Source organism: Anser anser (assembly GCF_964211835.1).
Source record: "Anser anser genome assembly, chromosome: Z".
NCBI classification, from domain to species: domain Eukaryota; kingdom Metazoa; phylum Chordata; class Aves; order Anseriformes; family Anatidae; genus Anser; species Anser anser.
This window is the reverse complement of record NC_139723.1, coordinates 25,706,140-25,729,054: the sequence shown is the minus strand read 5'-3', so window position 1 is coordinate 25,729,054 and position 22,915 is coordinate 25,706,140. Positions and strand designations below refer to the sequence as shown.

Sequence of the window (22,915 nt, the reverse complement as noted above, 5' to 3'; positions counted from 1 at the left end):
AAAATTTAAATATTGATTTTAAGACTTGAGTAACCACTTGGGTAATATTTATTTTAAGTAGTTTTTAAAATGATTTTGAGGTTCATTAAATGAGAGAGCATGTTTATTAGAAGCGCATATTAAGTTGGTGCTGGAACAAGGATTAGCAGTGAAGGAGGCTATGCACAGAAAACACTACACTTGAAAATCTGCTGTTCTATACTCAGCTTGACTAAGGATCAGAAACTCTGATTGCTGGCATAGAAATTGTGATTTCTTCCTTGTTTTCATCACACAAAACAAGCGTTCATAGGCCAAAGTGGGAAAACCTTGTGAAGAGAAAAAAATTCACACAAAAGTTACATTAGGGTTGTACACAATTCAGGCATAGCTACTATTCTCTTACATTGTTCCAGAGGTGGTTGGCACAATAGGGATGTCTTCTGCTTCCAAAGGAATTGACCATGGTATCTGAAACTGGGGAGCAAGTTCTCTCATTATGATATTTCTAAAAAGGGTTTAAAAAGAAAACAACACTAAGTTTAAAAAAAAGCTTGTAAATGTAGCAAACAAGATCCAAAACAAATATATTTATGTGCACGTACTTTTCTAGATGTGATTCTAGAGTATTATTGACCTTAAGTCTCTAAATACATATTTTTCTTTTAATTTTATTAAAAAAAAAAAAAAAACAACAATTTAAAGCTACTATAACTGCTATAGAGACAACACTAGCCTAACAGCCCAGGATACATAAGGAACTTCAGTCTTTGAACTCCAGTTCCTACAAGAATTCCTTGGATATGACTTGGTCTGGTTCATTTAAATATTCAGATATCTGGCTATTATCTAAATAAAAGTCCCTGAAAATCAGAAAGCCATTCTAACCCAAGAGTTAGTAGTAGCTTTAGTGGTAATTTCATTTCTCAAAAATTTCATTGGTAAGCCTGGAAAAACCTATAAAGGTCATAACTACAAAATGGTAACACTGCATATAGAAGGTTATTCGATCTCGATAATGTTCTATTGCCCAAGTATTTCGACAAAATATAGTGAACCTCAAACTGATATCTACATTAAAAAGCAGTAACATCAAAAGAAAAAGTGCACCTTGAATTAGCACAATCCCAGATTTCATTTCTAAAAAGCGAGGAAAAAAAGTCTGCCATTTACTTCTCACTGTATCGTATTACAACTCCCTGCATGCACAAGGAAAAAACTCTAAGATAACTTTTTTTTTTTTTCAGAGAATTCAACATCTACAGCAACTTGAAATTGTTACACCTTCTTTTGCTCCCAGTGCAACAGATAAATGCTTCTCTACTTGAAAAAAATCTCAAATACCTTTAGAACTTTAATGCTGCTTTTGAAGTACTTAGCTTCCAGTGTTTGCAAAACACTCAGACTCGGGTGTTTTGGATGATTTTACAAATAAGGAATTAATTTAGGGCTTATTTAGAGATTTATTAAATATGTTACTTATTTAATTTAACATTTAATTTTAAGTAATTATTTAGGAATAAGGAGTAAGTAGTACATAGGCTATAGTTACATACAATAGGCAGAACTCCTGAAGTAAATCAATAAACTCTTACCCCAGTATCTTAGCACAATCATCATAGTATTTCATGGAGTTTTTCACAAAACTGAAGCCATTCACATCACAGACATATGACTGTCCATTAGCACGCAGCAAATCAAAGCCACAAACTGTTTGCTGTTTTTAAGAAAAAGAGTTCGAGTTATTGATCATCTTCCTTAGGTTTTCTTATTCTAAATACATTTTAACATGTTATTCACCTAGAAGCATGACAAAAATAACAGATTTGATTTTTCATATCTTTTGCCAGTTCCATGTTAGGTTCACTCATGATATGCAAACATCTTCCTACTTATTAACTTTATACCCTCAACTTGACTTTAGCCTTCCTACATATCCTTAGCAAAATCAGTATTGTCAAGTTCACTTATGCACTATATTAACTTTCAAAACCTACAGCTTAAATAACAATGGCAAATTCCCCTTCTGACTGTGGACTTTCCTGCTACACACTGTTTTTATGGATGGCACACAAGAAATGATAAAGCATCAATGAAAATATTATTGTCCAAATTTGAATTTGACAGGATAGTTTTGATACAGACACAGTACTGACACTGTTAGCATAGGACCCTGAACGATATTTCAACAGAGCTCAAAGCCCTTTTGCAAGGTGACAGCTGTTCACACCCTCCAGAGTACTATCATAGTTACAAGTTATGACAAAGACTGAAAGACAACCTTTCTATAAGAAGGGTGAAGGGAGAGTAAGAGACTGAATGATGTTTTAACAAAAGAAACTTAAAATTACTCAAAAATAGAGAATATCAAACACTTAAAATAAAGAAACACTATGTCAATGCCAAATTAGCATTTATTTGGACCCAGTGTAAACAATAGGTAAATAAGAGTTACAAAAACTTTACTAGTGAAGTTGTATTTCCCTAACTAGAAACCATTAACCAAATGTGGGAACATATTATGCATAGAACAGATACATTGTGAACTAGCAACGCACAAGAGTAACATGTGAGGAAATATACACAAAGCTCTTGCAACATAAGTAGCCCTCCAAACTTGTTAATGCATTAAAAGAAGAATTCTTATACACAAAAAAGCGTGAATGTGGAAGTTCAACTTCTCACCTTCTGCACAAAGCCTACAATATACCCTATTATGGATGCAGAGCATACAATATCACCACTGACTCTACACATTTAAAGTCTACACAAGATTCAAGTAGTAAACAATTAATTAGCACTAAATGTTTGATCAGATAGGAAAGTAATCAGCTTACCTTGAAGGCAAGGCATACTTTCCAAGCAATTAACTTCTCTCTTGCATTCAGGATGACTGGATACCTTACTTCTTTTCCTTCACTGTCTCGTTCTACCTTGCCATCCAGAGCTGGAGATTTCCGGGCTTCAGCGTGAGCGTAGTCTGGACCTACTGTGTACACCTTTATTGAAAAACAGGAACTCTTGATTTATTGTAATTTAGTTACACTAAGTGTATCCATGCATCTTGCTAAATTTATCTCAAATGTGATAATCACTGCAATCACACTGTTGCTGCTTGAGTAGGGGGTTAGACCAGATGACCTTTAGAGGTCCCTTCCAACCTCAGCCATTCTGTGATTCTGTGAAGATACTAGCAGCTGTCATCACTAATTTTGCTCTGAAGTACCTTCCTCAATGGCACAGCATTCAGTGAGCATCTGTTATTTACTGACCTCCTAGGATGAAGCTGAAGCACAAATGAAGAAAATAAATCATAACATTTAAAGGATAAAAATGAATTCCTTAATTATGGCAACACAGAGGCAAAGAAGAACATTTTCATCTCCAAAACATCTGCAGAACTTGGACAGCAGATTAATTCAAGAATGATTTGAGTTTGGTTGATTGTGGAAACCTGACTGCAGGACTAAGTGATTCTCGTTATTAAAAAATATTCTCATATTTTAGGCAAGACTGAACAAAGCAATATTCTTCCCAGTTTTAACATTACAAGACAGGGGCTTTAGAGAATGAGTGTGCTAACTACCGTTTCAATTTTAATGCTCACTGCAAGCAAGTACTGGGTCCTGTACTAGAAGAGACTTGTCAACAGCTCTCAGTAAATGGGACACTGTCACTTGACTTGAAAACAAGACTGTTCTGTTTTAGCTGAGTACTTTTTTTTTTTGGTCAAAACTTTTGATAGCAAATACTGCCGAGCATTATAACTGTTTTTGAACAGAACTGAAGAAAGCTGTCATAAGAACTTTCATACTATCTTGACACCTTCTTAGTTCTTATGAAATAGAATAACGCCTGGCTTAATCAAAGAAACTGCACTAGCTGTGACTCTCCTCTTGCATGAAGGTTAGAAGTCTACACTGACATACCTGTTCCATACCTGTAGCTTCAATGATTTGGGATTGTAAAGTGATATTGAAAGTATGCTAGACATGGCTAGTCTCTAGTGGGTTTTTGCTTCTCTTTAAATTTAAGGGGGCATCTGCAGGCTTCCTTAGATAGCTTTCAGATGCAGTTGTGCAGGACACCATTTGAAAAAAAGAAGATAACAAATATGTCTTAGATAGCTATTCTAAGACATGGCTTATTATCAACATACTCTACGACCTGAATGTGCATCTCCTGTGTGAATGATGAATGTAATACTTCAGCTACTAGAAAGCTGAGATTAGAATACAGACGACAGAAATGTCAGATATAAGGTCAATTCAGGTAAGTGGCTGAGTTGGGTAAAACTGCCTAATATAAGGTTGACATTCTTGTTAGTTGAAGAAAATCCATTATTTATACGGAGCATTTAAGTCCACGGATGCTGTTTGATATCTACAGTACAATAATAGTAAACACTCCCCACCCCTCAAGTCATACGTGTCCCTTCAGGTTGCTATAAACTCTTCTTTTTAAAAACGCGTTGCAGAAGTCTCTTACACAGAATTCTGTAAACTCAGATTAACCTCCTGCAAAGTGTTACACCATATGAAGAATATAGCTTATGAAAGTAGAAAAGCTTAAAAAAAAGAATTGGGGGAATTTGCTTAAGAACATAAAAACAACATTCTCCTCATGTATCTCCAAGTGGAAGAAGTTGACTGCAATTGATAAAAAGGCCTTTTTGGCCTAAGACTGAATTAGATCTTACACTCTGACTTCCACTTTTTGTCTAAATACGTTGATCTCATGCATATGAGAAAGTTTTTGTTTTATTTGTTCAGTGATGGTCTTAAAATAGCCTGAATTAACACAAAACAAGCAATCTCCATAGATCTCCAATCTCTATAGATAACATTTATTCTGTTACTGCTTTCTATTAAATCACTCTTTTATGGTGCCTAATCTTAGTATCTGTTAAGAAAATAAATGAACAAAAGAGTAAAAATAATTACAGGTGAGATCAATGTATTACTTTTCCAACTTTATATAATTTTAGTAAGTTACTTTTGTTTATGAATTAGAGGATTTTCTTATTCGGTAAAAACATATTTCAGCTACAAATTTAGTATTATTTTTAAATATTCAGACAAAAAATCTAGGTAACATCTATTGGTTTACACAGGGAAGTACATACTGTTCTAACATTAACACAAAAAGCAAAGACAATGTGCCAGGTGATAAGCTTCCTGCACTTGATTCTAACAACGTATGCTAAACTTCTTTATATCACAACTATCGTGTTTAGCTAGAAAAAAATTACATTCTTTTCTTATGAACTGTATTAACACTTTATTAAAATTAATCCTCAACACAATGATACACTTTCATCTTTAAAACTGACAAAATCTTGAAGCACTTGATTGTTCTAAATATAAATCAGAACACGCAGTTGTCATACCTTCACATCAGTGCCATCTGTAGGCATAAATTCCTCATAAATATAGGAGCCTGTTTTTCTCACACTGCTTTCAGGGGAATAAACACTGCTTCGGCTGCCAATCTGAAATGAACATTTTTCTATTAATAAACTCATAGGCTACTACTTGAGAAACTGTAAAAATCCTTAAAATACCATACCTCTACTAAGAAAACATTTCCTGTACCAAACAAAGAAAGTAGATTTTGATCATTCCCAAATGCACTGACAGTGTATACTTTTATCTTTAAGAATTGGCACTTGCTGACCATCTACTGAAAGGAACATTCATTCTTTAAGTTTTCCTGAAATGTACTTCTCTGACCTGCCTTATTGCACTATTCTTATGCAGGCAGGTCACGACAAAACAAGTCTAGAGACCAGGAGAGAACTACTCTGCAATTCTGTTGGACATCTACAGCTTAAAAAAGAACAACAAAAGGGGGGGGTGGGGGAGGGGGAGGGTCTATATTTTTGCTTTCATGTTCCACATGAATTAAGTTTGTCTTTTATAAAGTCATTAAAACACAACTAAGCATAGAGTCACTTAGCAAGATGGAATTTCTGTAGTCTTAGCATACTATCCTCACCTTTCGAAAAAGCCTTTGGCTTCCACCCCCAGCAGATGTTGGATAATAAATGTAAACATTGTGGTCCTCAGCACTAACTGGCTTTTCTACAAAAGGCTTTTGGAAAATTTCCCCATTCACTTCCACATGATCTTCTCCTTCAATCAAGTTGCATTCTGAAGAAACAATGCAAACAACAGATGTAATAATATTTTCATGGAACTAAATTATTAGAGATTTAGAGGTTGAAATAAAAAGACTACCATGAATCTTTGGTTCACTGATTTGTTATTGATGCACAAAGAATTGATCATCATTTGTTGAATGTCTGCTGTACCAAATCTATATTGTGTTACATTAATAATATGTCCAGGCTTTCTGTAGATTTCTACATCGGACAGGAAATGGTCTCCTACAGAAATTGAATGTGACGTATTTTTTGAAAATGTTTTTAAGACAGGGAGTAGGGCTATATGTTGGGCTTACATAGCAAAGTTTTGGTAGCAAGGTGAGGCTGTGGGGGTGACCTCTGCAAGAAGAGCCCAACAGCTGGCTCATGTTAGATCAGCACCAGCTCCAGCCAGCTCCAAAAGGGACCTGCCACTGGCCAGAGCTGCATCAACAAGTAACACTGGTTGCACCTCTGTGAAAGCTGATTTAAGGAAGAAAAACTGCTGTGCGACAGCAGCTGGGAAAGAGGAGTGAGAAAACGTGAGAGAACCAGCCCTGCAGACCTTAAGGTCAGTGCAGAAGGAGGGCAAGAGGTGTTTCAGGCACAGAGCAGAAGTTCCCCTGTGGCCTGTGGAGGAAGAGGATGGAGCTGGGTGGAGCAGGCTGTCCCCCTGCAGCCCATGGGTCCCACATGGAGCAGATCTCCACGCTGCAGGCCCCCCCGTGGAGGAGCCCCCGGTGGAGCAGGTGGACATGGCCTGGAGGAGGCTGCGGCCCATGGAGAGCCCCCGGTGTAGCAGGTGGATATGGCCTGGAGGAGGCTGCGGCCCATGGAGAGCCCCCGCAGGAGCAGGCCCCAGGCCGGAGCTGCAGCCCGTGGACAGGAGCCCACGCAGGAGCAGGGGGCCTGGGGGGAGCTGCCGCCCACCCGTGGGGGACCCGTGCTGGAGCAGTTTGCTCCTGGGGGATGGATGGACCCCGTGGTACAGAGCCATGTGGGAGCAGCTCTTGAAGAGCTGCTGCCGGTGGGCAGCCCCTACAGGCTCAGTTTGGGAAGGACAGCATCCCGTGGGAGGGACCCCACGTGGAGCAGGCGCAGGGAGTGACCATGAAGGAGCAGCGGAGACGAAGTGCTGTAGACTGACTGCAGCCCCCAGTCCCCTGTGCCACCTGGGGGGAGGAGGTAGAAGAGAGCGGATGGGAAGAAGGTGTTTTTGGTTTGCTTTTAGTTCTCAGCGCTCTGGCCTGCTCGTGATAGGCAATAAATTGTATTAATCTCCATGTCCAGAGTTTGTTTTGCCTGTGCCTGTATTTGACGAGTGATCTCCCCATCCTTATGTCAAATCATGAGCCTTTTTTACATCATATTTTCTCCACCTATTCTTACAAGGAGGAGTGAGAGAACAGCATGGTGGATCTTGGCTGCACATCAGCATGAAAACACAACATGCTGTTTGTCTCTTTCTGCAGTGACCTTCTTTGAAACATCAGAGGTAGGGTAGTTGGACAGTGAACGCTGTGTGGTATCAAATGCAATACTACTTTTAATAGGCTAAGAATTGGCTCAGTGTCTGACTGAAGCACCTTTCACAGATGACAGATCTCTGGAACGAGGGTTTGGGAATCCTTCCACTACTGGTTGTCTGCATGCAGCAGCCTTGACTATTGCAGCACAAGTCCTTTTCCCCCACGATTAAGGAGAGATTTTTCACCAAAATTTCTCTACCCCTTAAAAGTTACACCATGGGAATGCCTCAATTATCTCTACTGTTTATTTGTTAAGTTTATGTCTTGACCTGTCATTGTAATCTCTATTTTTGCTGAAAGTTTTCCTTTTAGGAGAAAAAGCTCTTACATTTGTTTTCAAGTGCAGAAAAAAAAATTAATTGCAATTGATATTCTGAGCAGATTATCTGCAGATCTGTCTGGACTACATCCCTTTTATATGGTTGCTAGTACTTTGTATGGATTCATCAAAGGAAATTCCTGACTCAGCATTCTGATCTCCTTCTACGATAAGGGATCTCCTTCTGTGATAAGGTGACCTGCTTGGTAGATGAATGGAAGGCAGGAGATGTAATCTTTCTAGATTTCATCCCTCACAGCATCCTTCTGGACAAGTCGTTCACATGATGCTGGCTGATGAACTGGTTCAGTGGTAGAGCTCAGCAGGTTGTAGTGAATGGAGGTACACCTGGCTGACTGCAGGTCACCAGAGGTGTTCTCTATGGCTCAGTTTTAGGGCCTGTCCTATTTAACATTTTTATCAATGACACAGATGCAGGAGTAGAACGTATCCTCAGCAAGTTTTCTGATGACATGAAACTAGGAGATTCTGTTGAGTCCCTGGAGAGATGGGAGGCCTTGCAGAGGGATCTACATAGATGGGAGCTCTGCACGATTAGCAAAGGCATGAGGTTCAACAAAGGAACATGCCGGGTTACACACAGGTACAGACTGGGCGACGAGTGGCTGGAGAGCAGCTCAGCAGAAAGGAACTTGGGGGTGCTTGTAATGACAGGCTTAACATGGACCAGCAGCATGCTCTGGCAGCCAAGAGAGAAAACTGCATTGTGGGGTGTATTAAACACAGCATTGCCAGCAGGCTGAAAGAGGTGACGCTCCCACTACATTTAGCATTGGTGCAGCCTCACCTTGAGTACTCTGCACGGTTCTGGACTCCAAAATATGAAAAGGATGTTAAGATCTTTGAAATCAACCAGAGGAGGGCAACAAAGCTGGTAAAAGGTCTGGAAGGCACGTCCAATGAGAAGAGGCTAAGGACACTTGGGTTGTCTAGTCTGGAGAAAAGGAGGCCAAGAGGTGACCTCACGGCTCTCTGCAACTTCCTGAGGAAGGGAAGTGGAGAGGAAGGTGTTGGTCACTGCTCCCTGGGAACCAAAGACAGGAGCATGGGAACAGCACAAAACTGAGCCAGGTGGTTCAGACTGGACATTATGAAAAATATATTTACTGTGAGGGTGGTCAAACACTGAAACAGGCTTTCTAGAGAGGTGGTTGATGCCCCATGTCTGTCAGTGTTCAAGAGGCATTTGGATAAGGCTGTCAATAAAATGCTTTAGCATTTGGTTAGCCTTGAAGTGGTCAGGCAGTTGGCTAGATGATCTGTTTTACTAATGAGAAGATTCAACAGCCTGAGTTGCTTCTGCCAGCATTACTTTCCTGAAAACTGAAATTACTGCTCATTGTAGTAATATAAGTTCACAAATGCTGCTCTCCTTGGTGACATATTTGTATCTCAGTGTGAGTTTGAAGACCCTCACATTCTAGTTGGTCTATATAGGCTCTAAGAGGATTGTGAGCCCAGAATTCAGAGCCGTGCTTTTCAGATGCATACTTGTATTGGTTTTGGCAGGGATGGAGCTAATATTCTTCATGGAAGCTCATATGAGGCTACGTTTTAGATTTGTGATCAAAATCAAAACAATGTTGCTAAGACATGTATGTTTGAGATACAGCTGAACAGTGCTTGCACAGTGTTAAGGCTTTTTTGGCATCTCACGCTACCCTGTCAGCAAGTAGGAGTTAACCCACAACAAACTTTAACTAAATACCAGATGAGAAACCAACCTCTGAGCCAATGAATTAATTCTCTAGGAAGTGAAATTCATCTTTCTGCTATGTATCTACTGCTCTCCAGTGGAAACAGAGACATCAGTGGTTAATATATTTGTCATAATTTTTTTACCTTGTGGATTGTTTGGATCACGGTTCAGAACTGCATAACGAGGAAGCAAAATGCCTTCAGCTTTAAGAATACCATACACTTCCCTCCTAGAAGAAAAGAACAAAAGTTCCATAGTATGACAGCAAATCCTGACAGGATTTGTATTTTACAGTCCATGAGTAAGGAAGGAGGAAAATATATAATTTTTTTTTTCCTACAAAAACCACATGTAAGATTACACATATTATTATACAGTAATATGCATATTCTCTATTTATGAATATAATACTTTAAGGCTCACTGACACAGTGGTACCTTTGCAGTGACTGCATCAGTATCAACAAAAGTGTCATTTGCTATACCAATTCTGTCCTCTCCTCTCAGGTACGGTAAAAGCAATTTGGGCAGAACAATTCTCTTGTTAAATGATTTTAACAGTGAAGAAGGACTGCAAAAGTTTATACATGACAGCAACTAAAGGAATCCAAAATAGCAAGTCTGCTCACTGTTTAGAGGCTCCGATGCTTATGTATTTTGTTCATTATTGTTAATATTTGCTATACATGATTGCAGTCACAAAAAAAAAATAATTGCTTTGAATGACCACATGATCTTTGGATACCAACAACTCCCAGAAGTTTCCACTGAACAGAAAAAAAATCCTTAAGTAAGCTACACGAATTCTACAGTTATGGAAAGCCATGTGATTGCTATACATACCTCTGCTATACTTATTTTCTAGACCTTAAGCTATTTATTTGTGAAACAGCTAGCAAATGTATTACCCAATTACTACCTTGGTACATCTTCAGAGCTATCAATATAAAATCAGTAAAATGAAAAACACACCTAAATACATATCACAGAAAACTATTAAGACATTAATAAAACAAAATTCACTGTAATTTTATTTAGAGTACTGTACAATAAATTGGAACTGGTGCTATGCAATGCTAACAGATCCTCACTGTCTGACTGAAAAGTAATTTGTTCTTTAAAGGTAGTTAATCATTACTTACCGGTCTTGTATGTGATACTGCATATTCAAGTCATTGATTATGAACGGATTCCTGAGTTTTGCATAGGCAACTGCTTTGTCCAGTGGAAATCCTAAAATGTTTGTTTAAAGAAAAATAAATTAAAACTGTAAGACACAACACCAGTAAGCAGTTTGGAATGTGCTTTTTCAAACTTCAGATACAAACAGACATGGCTTAAGTGAGAGGATGTTCCCTCTCTCTGCTACAGACACATAACATCTGCTTAAGACAATCATAAAACTGTAACCTGATTTCAGTGTACACTGTCAAAAGTAGTGGTTATCTCCTGTTCCATCTCCACACTCCACATTCCCTCCACTTCCTTAGAGACAGAACTAAGTCTTCTATTGCTTCTGCCTGAAGATATGTTTTTTAACTTCAGTCCAGTCACTGAACAGTCCCACAAAACCCCCCTACATATTAGAGATAAACAAACACATGGCAAGAGATCCAACAGTCCCACTGGGAAAGGAGCATGACTTTACAGTTATTGGACCAAGTAAGCATTAGTTCAATGCTTACCATTTCCACTGGCTCCACAAATATTTGCCAATGGAGTAACTATTTTAAATACCAAGTGAGACAGGATTTTCTCAAGCTATTAAAACAGTATCATTTTAAAAGCTTGTATTTTTAAAGTCAGTTGTATTACATTAAACAAGACAAAGGAATGGCTTCCTAGGACAATCCAATGAAACAAAAAGCAAGGCAGAAAAAAAGTTAATAAACACTCAAATTGGAGAAAGTATTTAGATGTCAAAATATTTCTGGTATTATTAAAAGATTTACCTTTAGAATGAAAAGAAATGAGACAGTCACATAAAGGCCAGTTTTCTACTGGCTCATTCAAAATAACATCCTCTTCAAATATTATAACAGTTATGTACTTAAACATGGAGAGGCGTTCAAGAATTTCTTTCATTGGTTTGGACTTAGATTTCTTAGCCATTGAACATATCCCAACTGCAATTTGTCTTTCTGGTGGCTGAAGAGGGGGGGAAAAACAATTATTTTAAATATTCTCAGAATGTAATAGGTGTTTTAGCAGCATAATATCACAGTAGACATTTTCTGATAAAATTTATCTGTTAACTCTAATTCAGTTTTCAGTCAGGTAAATATCTAGCAGGTACCAAATTGCAGCATGCCACTGCACTTGTGAAATATGTTTCATGAAATTAAACTGTCTAACAGCACTATACTACTTTTTGTGAGTATTGTATCAGGAGCACATACACAGAAGAAAAATTAAATCATAAATGTCTGAAATCTTGCTTATAACTTTCTGTGAAATTAACCAGCAATTAATTTTTAAACTGTATAATTTTTCAACATCTAGTAATCACAAGGCTTCTCACCTTGTTACCTAATATTAGAAGTGAATTATGCTAAGAAAAACTAATTAAACAAAATATTACTCTAGATTTCTGAGTGAAACTGTCTATGCACAAAGTAAGTTTTCTTGTGTATAGTCTATATATTTTCTTTCATGTAATGAGCCTTTAAAAATTTTATTTCCCACTAAACAGTCAATCTGCTCCTCTGTTTAAAAAGAAACAAACAAAACTGAAAAATCATTTATTTCAAGTTACCATTCTTTTAAAAGGTAGCCAATCACATTCCCTCACTGAAATATACTGAGTGCACTGCACAGCCTGAGCTACTAAATTTTCAGTACTTCTTTGCATTTCCCAGCCACTTTTAATTATGGTCAAGTGTTCTGCTACCACTTCCTTGCATTTAAATTTCCTAGGCACACTAGCAGTCAGTGAAAATTTAACATAATTCCCTACAGTAGAATGTTGCAGAGTAAGAAGAATAACAAAATATTACCAAAAAAAAAAAAAGGTATGACATGGTAACTCATACACAATAACATTAGGAGTTTGTCATAAGAAATGGTAATACAATCCAGTACACTCTGCAAATATATTAAACTAAGCTATAACGTAAGATTAATTTAGCATGCACTTTCTATACACCAAGGTAAAGAATAAGAATAAAAACATGTTGGATCTTAATGAAAACAACAGTAAGATGAAAAAGAAATCTGAGTTTCAGTTTGAACAGGCTCTTCAAAGGTAACTCTACAGCAGTTGACAACATACACAAAATAAAAGCTCTCCATCTATTTTTGCTATTAGTTATATAAATAAAAATAATAGAGGCTTAGGCTATCAAGTTCTGTCCCAGAACCAAATCATGCCTGCAAAGCTTGGCTGCCCTGGTACAGCACATCCACTTTCAAATCCAAGGTAGACCTACTTTTCAAGTGTGCTGCAATTCTAAACATAACCGATAGATCATTGTCTGAATATGAACAGGCGTTTCCCATTTCAGAACACCATTTCAATATTATACTTTTCTGATTCAACATCACTTCAAAATAAAATAATGCTAGAGAACATACAGTATAGTACATACATGTCCCTACAGTACATACAGAATCATATTCTTCCTCCTCTTCTTCCCCATGGTCATAAAAGTGTTCATAATCCGTAGATCTGGCTGAATCCAATAATTCTTCCCCATCTTCTCCACCCACGAAGAATCTAGGAGGATCATTCTCTGTTGCGCTAACAGACATGATTACAAGATCTACAGAGATTTACGTAGAGACTGCAGCCACTTTGGCAGCTGAGATACTGGGCATGTTTCCCAGTGAGTTGGGAGCACAGAAGTCCCGTACTTGTTGATGCTGCTTGAGCAGTGCTGCCACTGTGATGACGTCAACCAGACACTGTTTAACTGGTATCACTTGCTCATTACTGGTTTGCGCTGTTGCTCCAAGAGACCCACAACAGGCTACTGCTTCCCTGAGATGACAGAACAATTTTTTAACCTACAAAAAAATATTTAAAAAATCCAAATAAACATCAACAACAAGAAACAAACAAAACAAAAAACAAAAAACAAAAAACAAAACCCACACTTGAGAAAGACACATAAAAATAAACCCCTCATTTAGAAAACGCATTTGAACATCTATATATCTCTGAGAAAAGCATCAGAAATAAAACACTACAGAGTACACAGACTACACTTTTATACGTATGTTTAGAGCAAGGGTAATACTTTCAAGGTATTTTCAAACTACTGACTCACACTAAAATGAGACAATATAACTCAGGAGAGTAAAACTGTCAAATGCATTTTTCTACCTTAAGAATGGTAAAGTACAGACCATATATTTTATACAACAGATGAAAGAACAAAAGTCTCCAATATTTCTGCTACTTAGCTCCCATTTCTGTCATCAGTTGATCTTCCCCAACGTTTTCTGATCAAATGTGCAATAGCAAGCAGATGAAAATGCTAATGAAAAATATGAAGCCACCATTAGAACTATTCTTAATGCGCCAACTTGATGTTACATGCTTATTTATTTGCAACAAAGCGTTGCTTTATTTTCACGTGGAAAAATTAATATTTACAGAGGTATATACTACCACTGCCGTCTATCAAAAGTACCTCAACACAGTAACGTACCAGTGAAATGAGCACACATTGTACCCTTTTAACCAGTCATGTGAAAATAAGATCTTGGCCAAGTAAATTGGCTGCAGAAACAAAGACATAACACTCAGCCTTCTGTCATAATAATTAGTAATTGTTCTTGCTGTATGTTGTGCATGGATTTATACCATTAATTATAATCCATTACAATTATTTAGAAAGCTAATAAGCAGTTAGTTGTTTAGAAGATCATCTGATCAATTGCTTTAGGTTAAGTTGTCTATTAGTCAGGTCATTATGTAAGTGCCATTCAAAAACGATGCCTCAGCAGAACTGAATTTGACTTTAAATATCTGCCAAAATGACTGTTCTATGAACCAAGTGAAGCAATAGTAAATTTCCAACTGTGATCAGCCATTCAGCTTCCTCAGAAAGAGGGTGGTAAATGGAGCAAAAGTTACCTAGAAAGGATCTGTCATAAGTCAGAGAGCAATAGGTTAAGCATGGGTAAACAATACAGTTGCCTCTACCTCTGAGGCTGAGGTCTGAGCAACAGACACATATGGATCCAGGAGTGACAACAGTCAATTAAAAAACCCTGTACCTTAAACACATTTCTTACTCATCTGTTCTCCTTCATTTTCATTAATAAAGTTACTTTCACTTATCATATAAAATTGCAGCCATTTGTCCTTCAAGCAACAAGAGCAAAATGAAACTTCAAACACCTAATTCACCTTGCTCCCAAGAGAGTTAGAAATTAGATTTTGTGAGAAATCAATTCTGTTTACAAAAGTGTGACGAAAGCAAGTTTTCCAAGTCCTACTTCTAGCAAGCTTCAGAAAGGCGAAGGTTATTTTGCCAACATATACTGGCAACTAATACAAATTTATAAATGGTATTAAAGATTAAAAAAAAATAAAAATGGTAGGCTGAAAAAAGTTTAACAGCTCTCTTGGAACAGCTTCTTCTGCTCCTCTCTCCCCACCCAAAGTCTATAAACATAAAATGTATGTCTTAAGAACTTTTTAAAACTTAAGCTTTCCTTAAAAAGAAGGAAAAGCAACCCCTTGAAGGAGATAAAGAGAAGGTCATCTAAAAGATTTGTGTTTTTTTAAGCTTTCTTTCCCCTACATATTCCTACAGTGCACTTTGTGACAGCAGTAGAGGTTGTGGAGTTAAGCAATTGATGACTGGTTATTTCATTTGGCTTGGACTGGTGTACTCTTTGTTGGGTTAGAAACTGTCTGAGTAGCCAGGCCAATAGAGTCGTGGTGAATGGAGTCAAATCCAGCTGGAGGCCCGTCACTAGTGGAGACCCCCAAGGCTCAGTACTGGGGCCAGTTCTCTGTAATATCTTTATCAATGACCTGGATGAGGGGATCAAGTACACCCTCAGTAAGTTTGCAGACGACACCAAGTTAGGCGCGTGTGTCGATCTGCTCGAGGGTAGGAAGGCTCTGTAGGAGGATCTGGATAGGCTGGACTGATGGGCTGAGGCCAACTGTATGAGGTTCAACAAGGCCAAGTGCCGGGTCCTCCACTTGGGGCACAACAACCCCAAGCAGCGCTACTGGCTGGGAGATGAGTGGTTAGAAAGCTGCCTGGCAGAGAAGGACCTGGGAGTACTGGTTGATAGTCGGCTGAATATGAGCCAGCAGTGTGCTCAGGTGGCCAAGAAGGCCAACAGCATCCTGGCTTGTATCAGAAACAGTGTGGCCAGCAGGGCTAGGGAAGTGATTGTCCCCCTGTACTCGGCTCTGGTGAGGCCGCACCTCGAGTACTGTGTTCAGTTTTGGGCCCCTCGCTACAAGAAGGACATGGAGGTGCTCGAAAGAGTCCAGAGAAGGGCAACGAGGCTGGTGAGGGGTCTGGAGAACAAGTCTTACGAGGAGCAGCTGAGGGAGCTGGGACTGTTCAGCCTGGAAAAGAGAAGGCTCAGGGGTGACCTTATCGCTCTCTACAGGTACCTTAAAGGAGGCTGTAGAGAGGTGGGGGTTGGTCTATTCTCCCACGTGCCTGGTGACTGGACGAGGGGGAATGGGCTAAAGCTGCCCCAGGGGAGGTTTAGGTTGGATATTAGGAAGAACTTCTTTACTGAAAGGGTTGTTAGGCATTGGAATGGGCTGCCCAGGGAAGTGGTTGAGTCACCATCCCTGGAGATTTAGATTTAGAGCTTAGTGATATGGTTTAGTGGAGGACTTGTTAGTGTTAGGTCAGAGGTTGGACTGGGTGATCTTGGAGGTCTCTTCCAACCTAGATGATTCTGTGATTCATGAGAACTTCTAGCAGTAGTTGAGTCTCTAATTGGAAGTGATTACTTCTCAAAGCAAGTAGTTAAGAAATCATACAAATAAAGACTGAAAGGAAAGCACATCTTAGTCTACAAATCACAAAAAGATAAACTGACATGTTTAACTCCCTCAAAAACCTATCTGAAACTTACTGTTTTTCTACCTTCCTAACTCAAAGAGTCTGGAGAGCGTTGTTGGTGGTGGTGATAAGTAAATCCATTAAGTGGAAGTTTGCTTGTGAAAAATGGACTTTGGACAATCACCTACTCTGCTTGGAGTTAATACATCATTTCCTGTGAGGTTAATCGCGTTGTTCACCCCTCTGAAGGCAGTCTGGTCTCTATTCCACCGGTGTCTTTTAACAAGTAGCTTGCAAAGCACAAGCCTATCTCAACACACTGTTAGAGCTATGCATCATATGTGTCACTCTTGGGTCAGTTTACAAGACTTCCAAGATACTAGTTTGAAGTAGAGAACTCTCTTCGTCATCACATAGTTTTCAACTGCAGACAAACTCCTCCAATTCTCGTGGAGGAATGTACACTCAGCATTATTGCTGGAAGACTGTTCAGAGTATCCACTTATAAACCTAAAGGAAAGGTGACACTCAACTGCAAATTTGAAGCACACATTCTTATATCAACTTTGGAATAGATATGTCTGTCTACTCCAGACCCATGTGATACGTGACTTGGTAAAATACATTAGGAAGGTACATGGCACCATGAAATCTGGCAGAGCTCCAGCTGCTGTTTTGGTGTTTTCTTCAGGATTAGAGAGACAATGCAGGCAGGCATTTTACGCATAGCCACTCGAATGCCATCTCAAAATACAAATTACTTCTCAGCTGAACCAATACAGGATGAAAGATGGGATGCAATTCACTCTCTCCTATGGAGAGAAAGTAAGTGAAAGTACTGCAGAAGAAGTGAAAGAAATCTTGTGATTGATTTCTTTCATAAACTAGCTGTGCAGGTAGATAAGTTACTTGATTGTCATTTCTAGTATTGCTACTGGGTCCCAGGGTTTCCAGACAACTTGTAAAAATTAGACCAAAGACACAGGATCAAGAAAAGATACTGACACACTTAAAAATCACTGCACGGAATCATTGAATTGCATATAAAGTGGCATTCTAATTGCTGGTGGTTACCAGCTTATCTTCCACACAGCAGATGCTGCAAGCTACTGTCATTAGCATAAATTTGAGTCAGGATATAAATGAATATATTATTTATTTTCAGAATAAATGCTTTCAGAAATAGGAATTAAAGCTCTTTCCCTCCAAATACTTCACTACAGTAAAAAGAGAGGAATCCACTTCTTTCTTGTGGCACATGAAATAACAAGAGTCCAAGAAAAGAGACATGGAAAGAGAAATCTGGGAGTAAGAGACTGTGACTACAGTAAATAACTTACGGAAGTCTCCTAAAACTTCTACAGTAACCTGAGGTCAAAAATGAAGTTATCACCACATGGTAACTAGATGACGGCTGGATTAACACATGTTTCTCAAGTTGTATATCAATGAGAAACATCAAACTGCAGAGCACAGAGATGCAGAGCTCTCTCCTGAAACACAGTCACAACTCCCTCAGAAGGACTGTTAGAGAGATACTTCAGCGCTGTTGAGGGAAACTTCTACTGCTGTTTACTAAGGCAACCCCAATCTTGATGCCGCTGGCAGCACGGATGATTCTTTTCAGCTACTATTTTTCTGTATTAGTAAGTGCCCTGGTTTTGGCCAGGACTGAGTTAATTTTCATCCTACTAGCTGGTATGGTGTTATGTTTTGGATTTAGGATGAGAATAATGCTGATAACACACCAGTGTTTTAGTTGCTGCTGAGCAATGCCTGCACAGAGCCAGGCTGTTTCCTGCTTCTGGTGCTGCCCTGCCAGTGAGGAGGCTGGGGGTGCACCAGGAGATGGGAGGACACAGCCAGGACAGCGGGCCCAGACTGACCAGAGGAATGTCCCATACCATAAGGCATTGTCCAGTAGCAGCAGTGTAAGGGCAGAGATGCTCTGTGCTAGATCCTCTCGTACCTGGTGCATGAGCATACATCTCAGACACTGAAGACTAGATAATTACGTGCATGCCCCAAACAGAGAAGATTACAATCTAAGCAAGACAAAACGCAAGGCTTCCTCTTGGAATACACACTGACACATTCCCAGAGACATAACAGCAAGAAAATTCAGGCAATGATCTCCTCCTGTGCCATAACCCTTCCAGGTAAAATTAATTAGACTGTGTTGCCTTTCAACCTCAGCTGTTACACAAGGGTTCTCTTCTACAATTTACAGATTGAAAATCTGTTATTTTTGAAAACCTCGATTAAACTGAGCATTGTTTCTTAAAAGGACTTTCATCTAAATGTACAACCAGTTCATTCTGCCTCTGTTAAAGCTTCCTATTCATGACCACTGCATGATATATTGAGGGAAAACAAAAACAAACAAAAAACACACAAACCACACACACAAAAACAAAAAACATCATACCAAAGAATAAGAAAACAGTAAATCTGCTTATTTTAAATTCTCACCTTAAAATAAACTCATCTTAGGTTTTACCTGGCAAGCTAGGTGGCATTAAAATAGTACACTGCAAAGGAGAAGTAACTCTAAGTTTTACTACTATTAGTATCACTTACTAATAAAAGGTATAAAAGAACTTTCAAATTAGACAAAGTGATACACAGCCAAATTTAACATTAACATACAAATAGGACTGTATTTGAATCACACATTTTGACAGCCACTAGGCACTCAAAATTTAGCATTCACTCCAGTGGCACGCTATATTCTTTTTTCTGACAGAACAGTTCTCCACTTCCACAACTATATTCCAAAACAGGAATTCAAGAACAAAAAGTAATCTGTTAACACTTACTAAGGACATTTCCACAAAGAGTTTTCCTGTCCCCACTGCTACATGTTTCAACAGCTCAGGAATCCAGCCCTGGTATTTCCATATTTACTTAGACCATAAAGATTAGCATTCCAGTAACTGTCAGCAACAAATCAGCTCAGCACAGCAGCACTGGTGAGAACAGGCATGCACAAGGGGCTCAAAGTTTTAACAGCTATGTTATGAATACTTATAAAAACATACTCAACTCCTGTAAAACCGAAGGCAAAGAATATCACCAGATTTTCTTTTGTGTAGTGACCACTACCAGAAGAACAAACACTACCTCTACTGCACTCTAATGGAAGTAATGGAACAGAAATAAAGAAACATTTCTTATCTGTTATTTCATGGAAAAACAAAACAAAACAAAAAACAAAAACCACATCATACACTAAATAGCTATAGAACATTTCTAAATCAGGAAACTCTCAAGAAAACTTCTTTTGGAAACCTTATAACAAAACAACTACAAAAGACTTTGCAACATTTGTATTTTAGCATTCAGCTGTAAAAGCAGTGTAACTGTTACTCATCTGTTACAGCATTCTGTACATGAAACATACAAACATACACAAAACAAGTCCTTCCCTTGGCCTGTCCCCCTACACGGCCCCTTTTAACCTTTCAGCTCTTACTGCTGTAGGAATATTCAAACCACTATGAACCCATTACCAGTTCCTTACAATTCAAATTAAGCAGTGAAAACCTGAACTGTTTTAATAGCAATTTTTCAGGTTGTCTCAGAAAGATGTCAAAAGCTTTTTGACATCTTCCTCTTAGAGCTGCTGTAAGTAACATTTTCATTACCTGCATAAATAACAGCAAAAATGATTGCCTCGCTACCACTAAAAGACATCTGATCTGTTTAATAACTCCAATTCTGCAACCCAATTTAAGGTGCAAACAAACCACAAAAGAAGGTTGGTTCGTTGGGTTGTTTGTGACATAGAAAGCACATGGAGGGGGGAGCAGAAGAGAGACAGAAAGGATGAATTGGCAGAGTTTGAAATCTGGGAGCTAACAGCATACTCATGTATGAGACTGCCAAATGTAAGGACCGAGTGCTCCAAAATCATACAGAAAGAGGTGACACTATGCGAATTATACAACAGAGAAGCTGAGGAGTAGTCTCCATTTGTTGTTTTTAGTAAGCCACTTGGCTGTACCCAAAAGCCTAGCACAACTCTCAGACTGACAGATGAAAAGCCATGGCCTATGCTAAAGACAACTGCGAAAACACCAAATTCCTTCTGTTTACAGGAATGCCACAAATATTTTGTACACTGTTCCAAAACCATTCTCATGTAGTACTTTACGTATTACTCAACCAGAAAAATTAACAGCTCCCTTTCCACAACTGAGACTGACCAACCTTTCAGTTTCACTTCACTGCTCTACTAAGACCTGAAGAAGCATTCTGAAGAACCAACAAGAGCCAGAAGTCTTCCTTGACAGTTATTTGCTCCAAACATTTTCCCTGGCCTGTTAATTTCTGCACTGTTACCTGCACTCCATCTTCAGCTCTTAAGTGCACAGGTGCTTTTACTCACGCTTTTTTTTCTGCTTGGTAACCACCAAGACATTTTTCTGATAAACTACTTGAAACCACTGAGACAGGAGGGAACAGAAACAGCGTTTGCTCTGCTCCACTCAACTGCTCTGACCACTAGGCTGCGATAATCTAACTGCACGTTCCCCATCCACCAACAGTTTTCTTTGAAGCTGTGGGTTTCTTCTTACAGGAGAGAGCTCCCTGCTCCAGGTTCCAAGCAGAAGATACCTACTGTGCCAAAACTTACCAGTGTGATGCCTATGCTCTAGACCAACAGGAGTCCAAAAATACCCACCTTACTGGCATTTTCTACTGGAAACAACTGTGGCTAGTGCTGCTTGCTTACATTTCTTGAAATAACATAGTTGGACTGGACAACTAACTGCAGTTGCCCAAATCTGCCAGAGACATGGATGTTTTTACCCAAGAACTGTTCTACCTACAAGCTTGTGCCTAAAGTGGGGTTTCAACCTGACCCTCTGTATCACCGCAGCATAACCCAGCCAACTAAAATTTTACAGCTCCACACAACCATATGAACCAGGATTCTGTTAAAAAGCCAGCTTATAGAGAGCAAAGACATGCCCTTTATGTTGTCGATGAATGAGGTTTCTAGTCTTAAAACACAATGGCCATAGTTTTCAGACAGTAACTAGCTTGCTGACTTACCTGTATTTGATTTCCTTCCTAGTAATTCTGCAGTTAAGCAAAATATTTCTAGACATTTAGAGTTAACAAAGTGAAATATCTTTTCAATGCAAATATCTTTCCCTCATCAAATTATTCACTCGCAGAACCATTTTTTTCCTAACATCTCACTGCTTAAAAGTACAACTTTTCAGCACGCGTATGGAGGTCTGCTGAAACTTACTCAGAGTTTTAAAATGAGGCACCCCAAATACTGCATTTCTCACAGCCTTCAACCCTTCAGCAGTCAGAGAGTTGAAACGGGAATGTCAACTACTAAAATCATTCAACACAAGAGTCAGAACTGCCTTAAAAGAAAAAAGAAAAAAAAAAAAAGCATTCTGCTAAACATCACTGTCATCCCTCAGACAGAAAAGGAGAACTTTTAAAAACAGGCAAACAAACCGATGCTTGGCATGCATCACTAGCGCTGCTCCCGCACAGCCACAGAACAGATAACCTCCATATCATTAATTGTCAAGTTCATTTCCTAATCAAACCTTGCCAGGCACATCTCACGCAGACACCTATATTTGCAGCAACTCTGGATGTTCCGAGGAAGGCCGGCTTTTGTTAGAGATCCGATTCAAAGACGTGAAAACAGCTTCCCCGCGTGCTCGCGGACAGAAGAGCCTCTTACTCTGACTTTATACTTGCAGAGATGCGAAAGCCCAGTACCACAGCCCCGGCAGCCCCTGCGGGCCTGCTCCCTTCTAACCACAGCCGCCAGGAGCACAAAACTCCTTCGCCAAAAGCACCGGCCAGCCAGCGCACGCGAACCGGCACCAAAAACCCCACGTTTCTCACGGGTGAAGCACAAACACGTCCCGTCGCACCGGCCGGCTGCCCCTACCAGGACCAGCTTCATACCCGAGCGGCTTTGTTACTCTGCCCGAACCACAAGCCGTGGGGCTCGATGGGGGCCGTTACGAGGGGGGGGGGGGGGGGCGCTGTGAGGGCCCCCAACCGCCGCCAACCGCCATCAACCGCCCGCGGCCTCGCCTCGCCTCACCTGTGCGTGGCGCCGCCGCCGCGCCCGGCGCCGTCCCCGCCCCCGCCGGCTCCCATGGAGGAGCCGCCACCGCCTCGTGCTCGTGCCCGTACTCGTGCCCGTGCTCGTGCCCGCGCGCCCCCGCCCCGCCTCGCCCCGCCC

At 39.6% G+C, this 22,915-nt stretch overlaps 1 protein-coding gene across 13 annotated transcripts in view; it reads right to left on the bottom strand.

Annotated features, from left to right (window-relative positions):
• PPIP5K2 (diphosphoinositol pentakisphosphate kinase 2) overlaps positions 1 to 22,915 on the bottom strand; it is a 52,454-nt gene that overhangs the window by 29,328 nt on the left and 211 nt on the right. For 9 of the 13 annotated variants that reach the window (XR_014576821.1, XM_083817876.1, XM_083817884.1 and 6 more), the window contains exons 1-10: positions 22,775 to 22,915; positions 13,298 to 13,696; positions 11,644 to 11,839; positions 10,834 to 10,924; positions 9,836 to 9,921; positions 5,977 to 6,131; positions 5,369 to 5,470; positions 2,817 to 2,978; positions 1,575 to 1,696; positions 386 to 487 (exon numbers count right to left, since the gene is read on the bottom strand). Coding sequence is in view for 12 of the 13 variants with exons in the window: in XM_083817876.1 (XP_083674002.1) it covers positions 386 to 487; positions 1,575 to 1,696; positions 2,817 to 2,978; positions 5,369 to 5,470; positions 5,977 to 6,131; positions 9,836 to 9,921; positions 10,834 to 10,924; positions 11,644 to 11,839; positions 13,298 to 13,441 (1,160 nt within the window). In the remaining variant the exon portion in view is untranslated. Of the gene's footprint in view, positions 1 to 385; positions 488 to 1,574; positions 1,697 to 2,816; positions 2,979 to 5,368; positions 5,471 to 5,976; positions 6,132 to 9,835; positions 9,922 to 10,833; positions 10,925 to 11,643; positions 11,840 to 13,278; positions 13,697 to 21,946; positions 22,067 to 22,632 lie in introns of those variants that run through there. The other 4 variants (XM_083817881.1, XM_083817880.1, XM_083817882.1 and 1 more) reach the window with 4 other exon arrangements.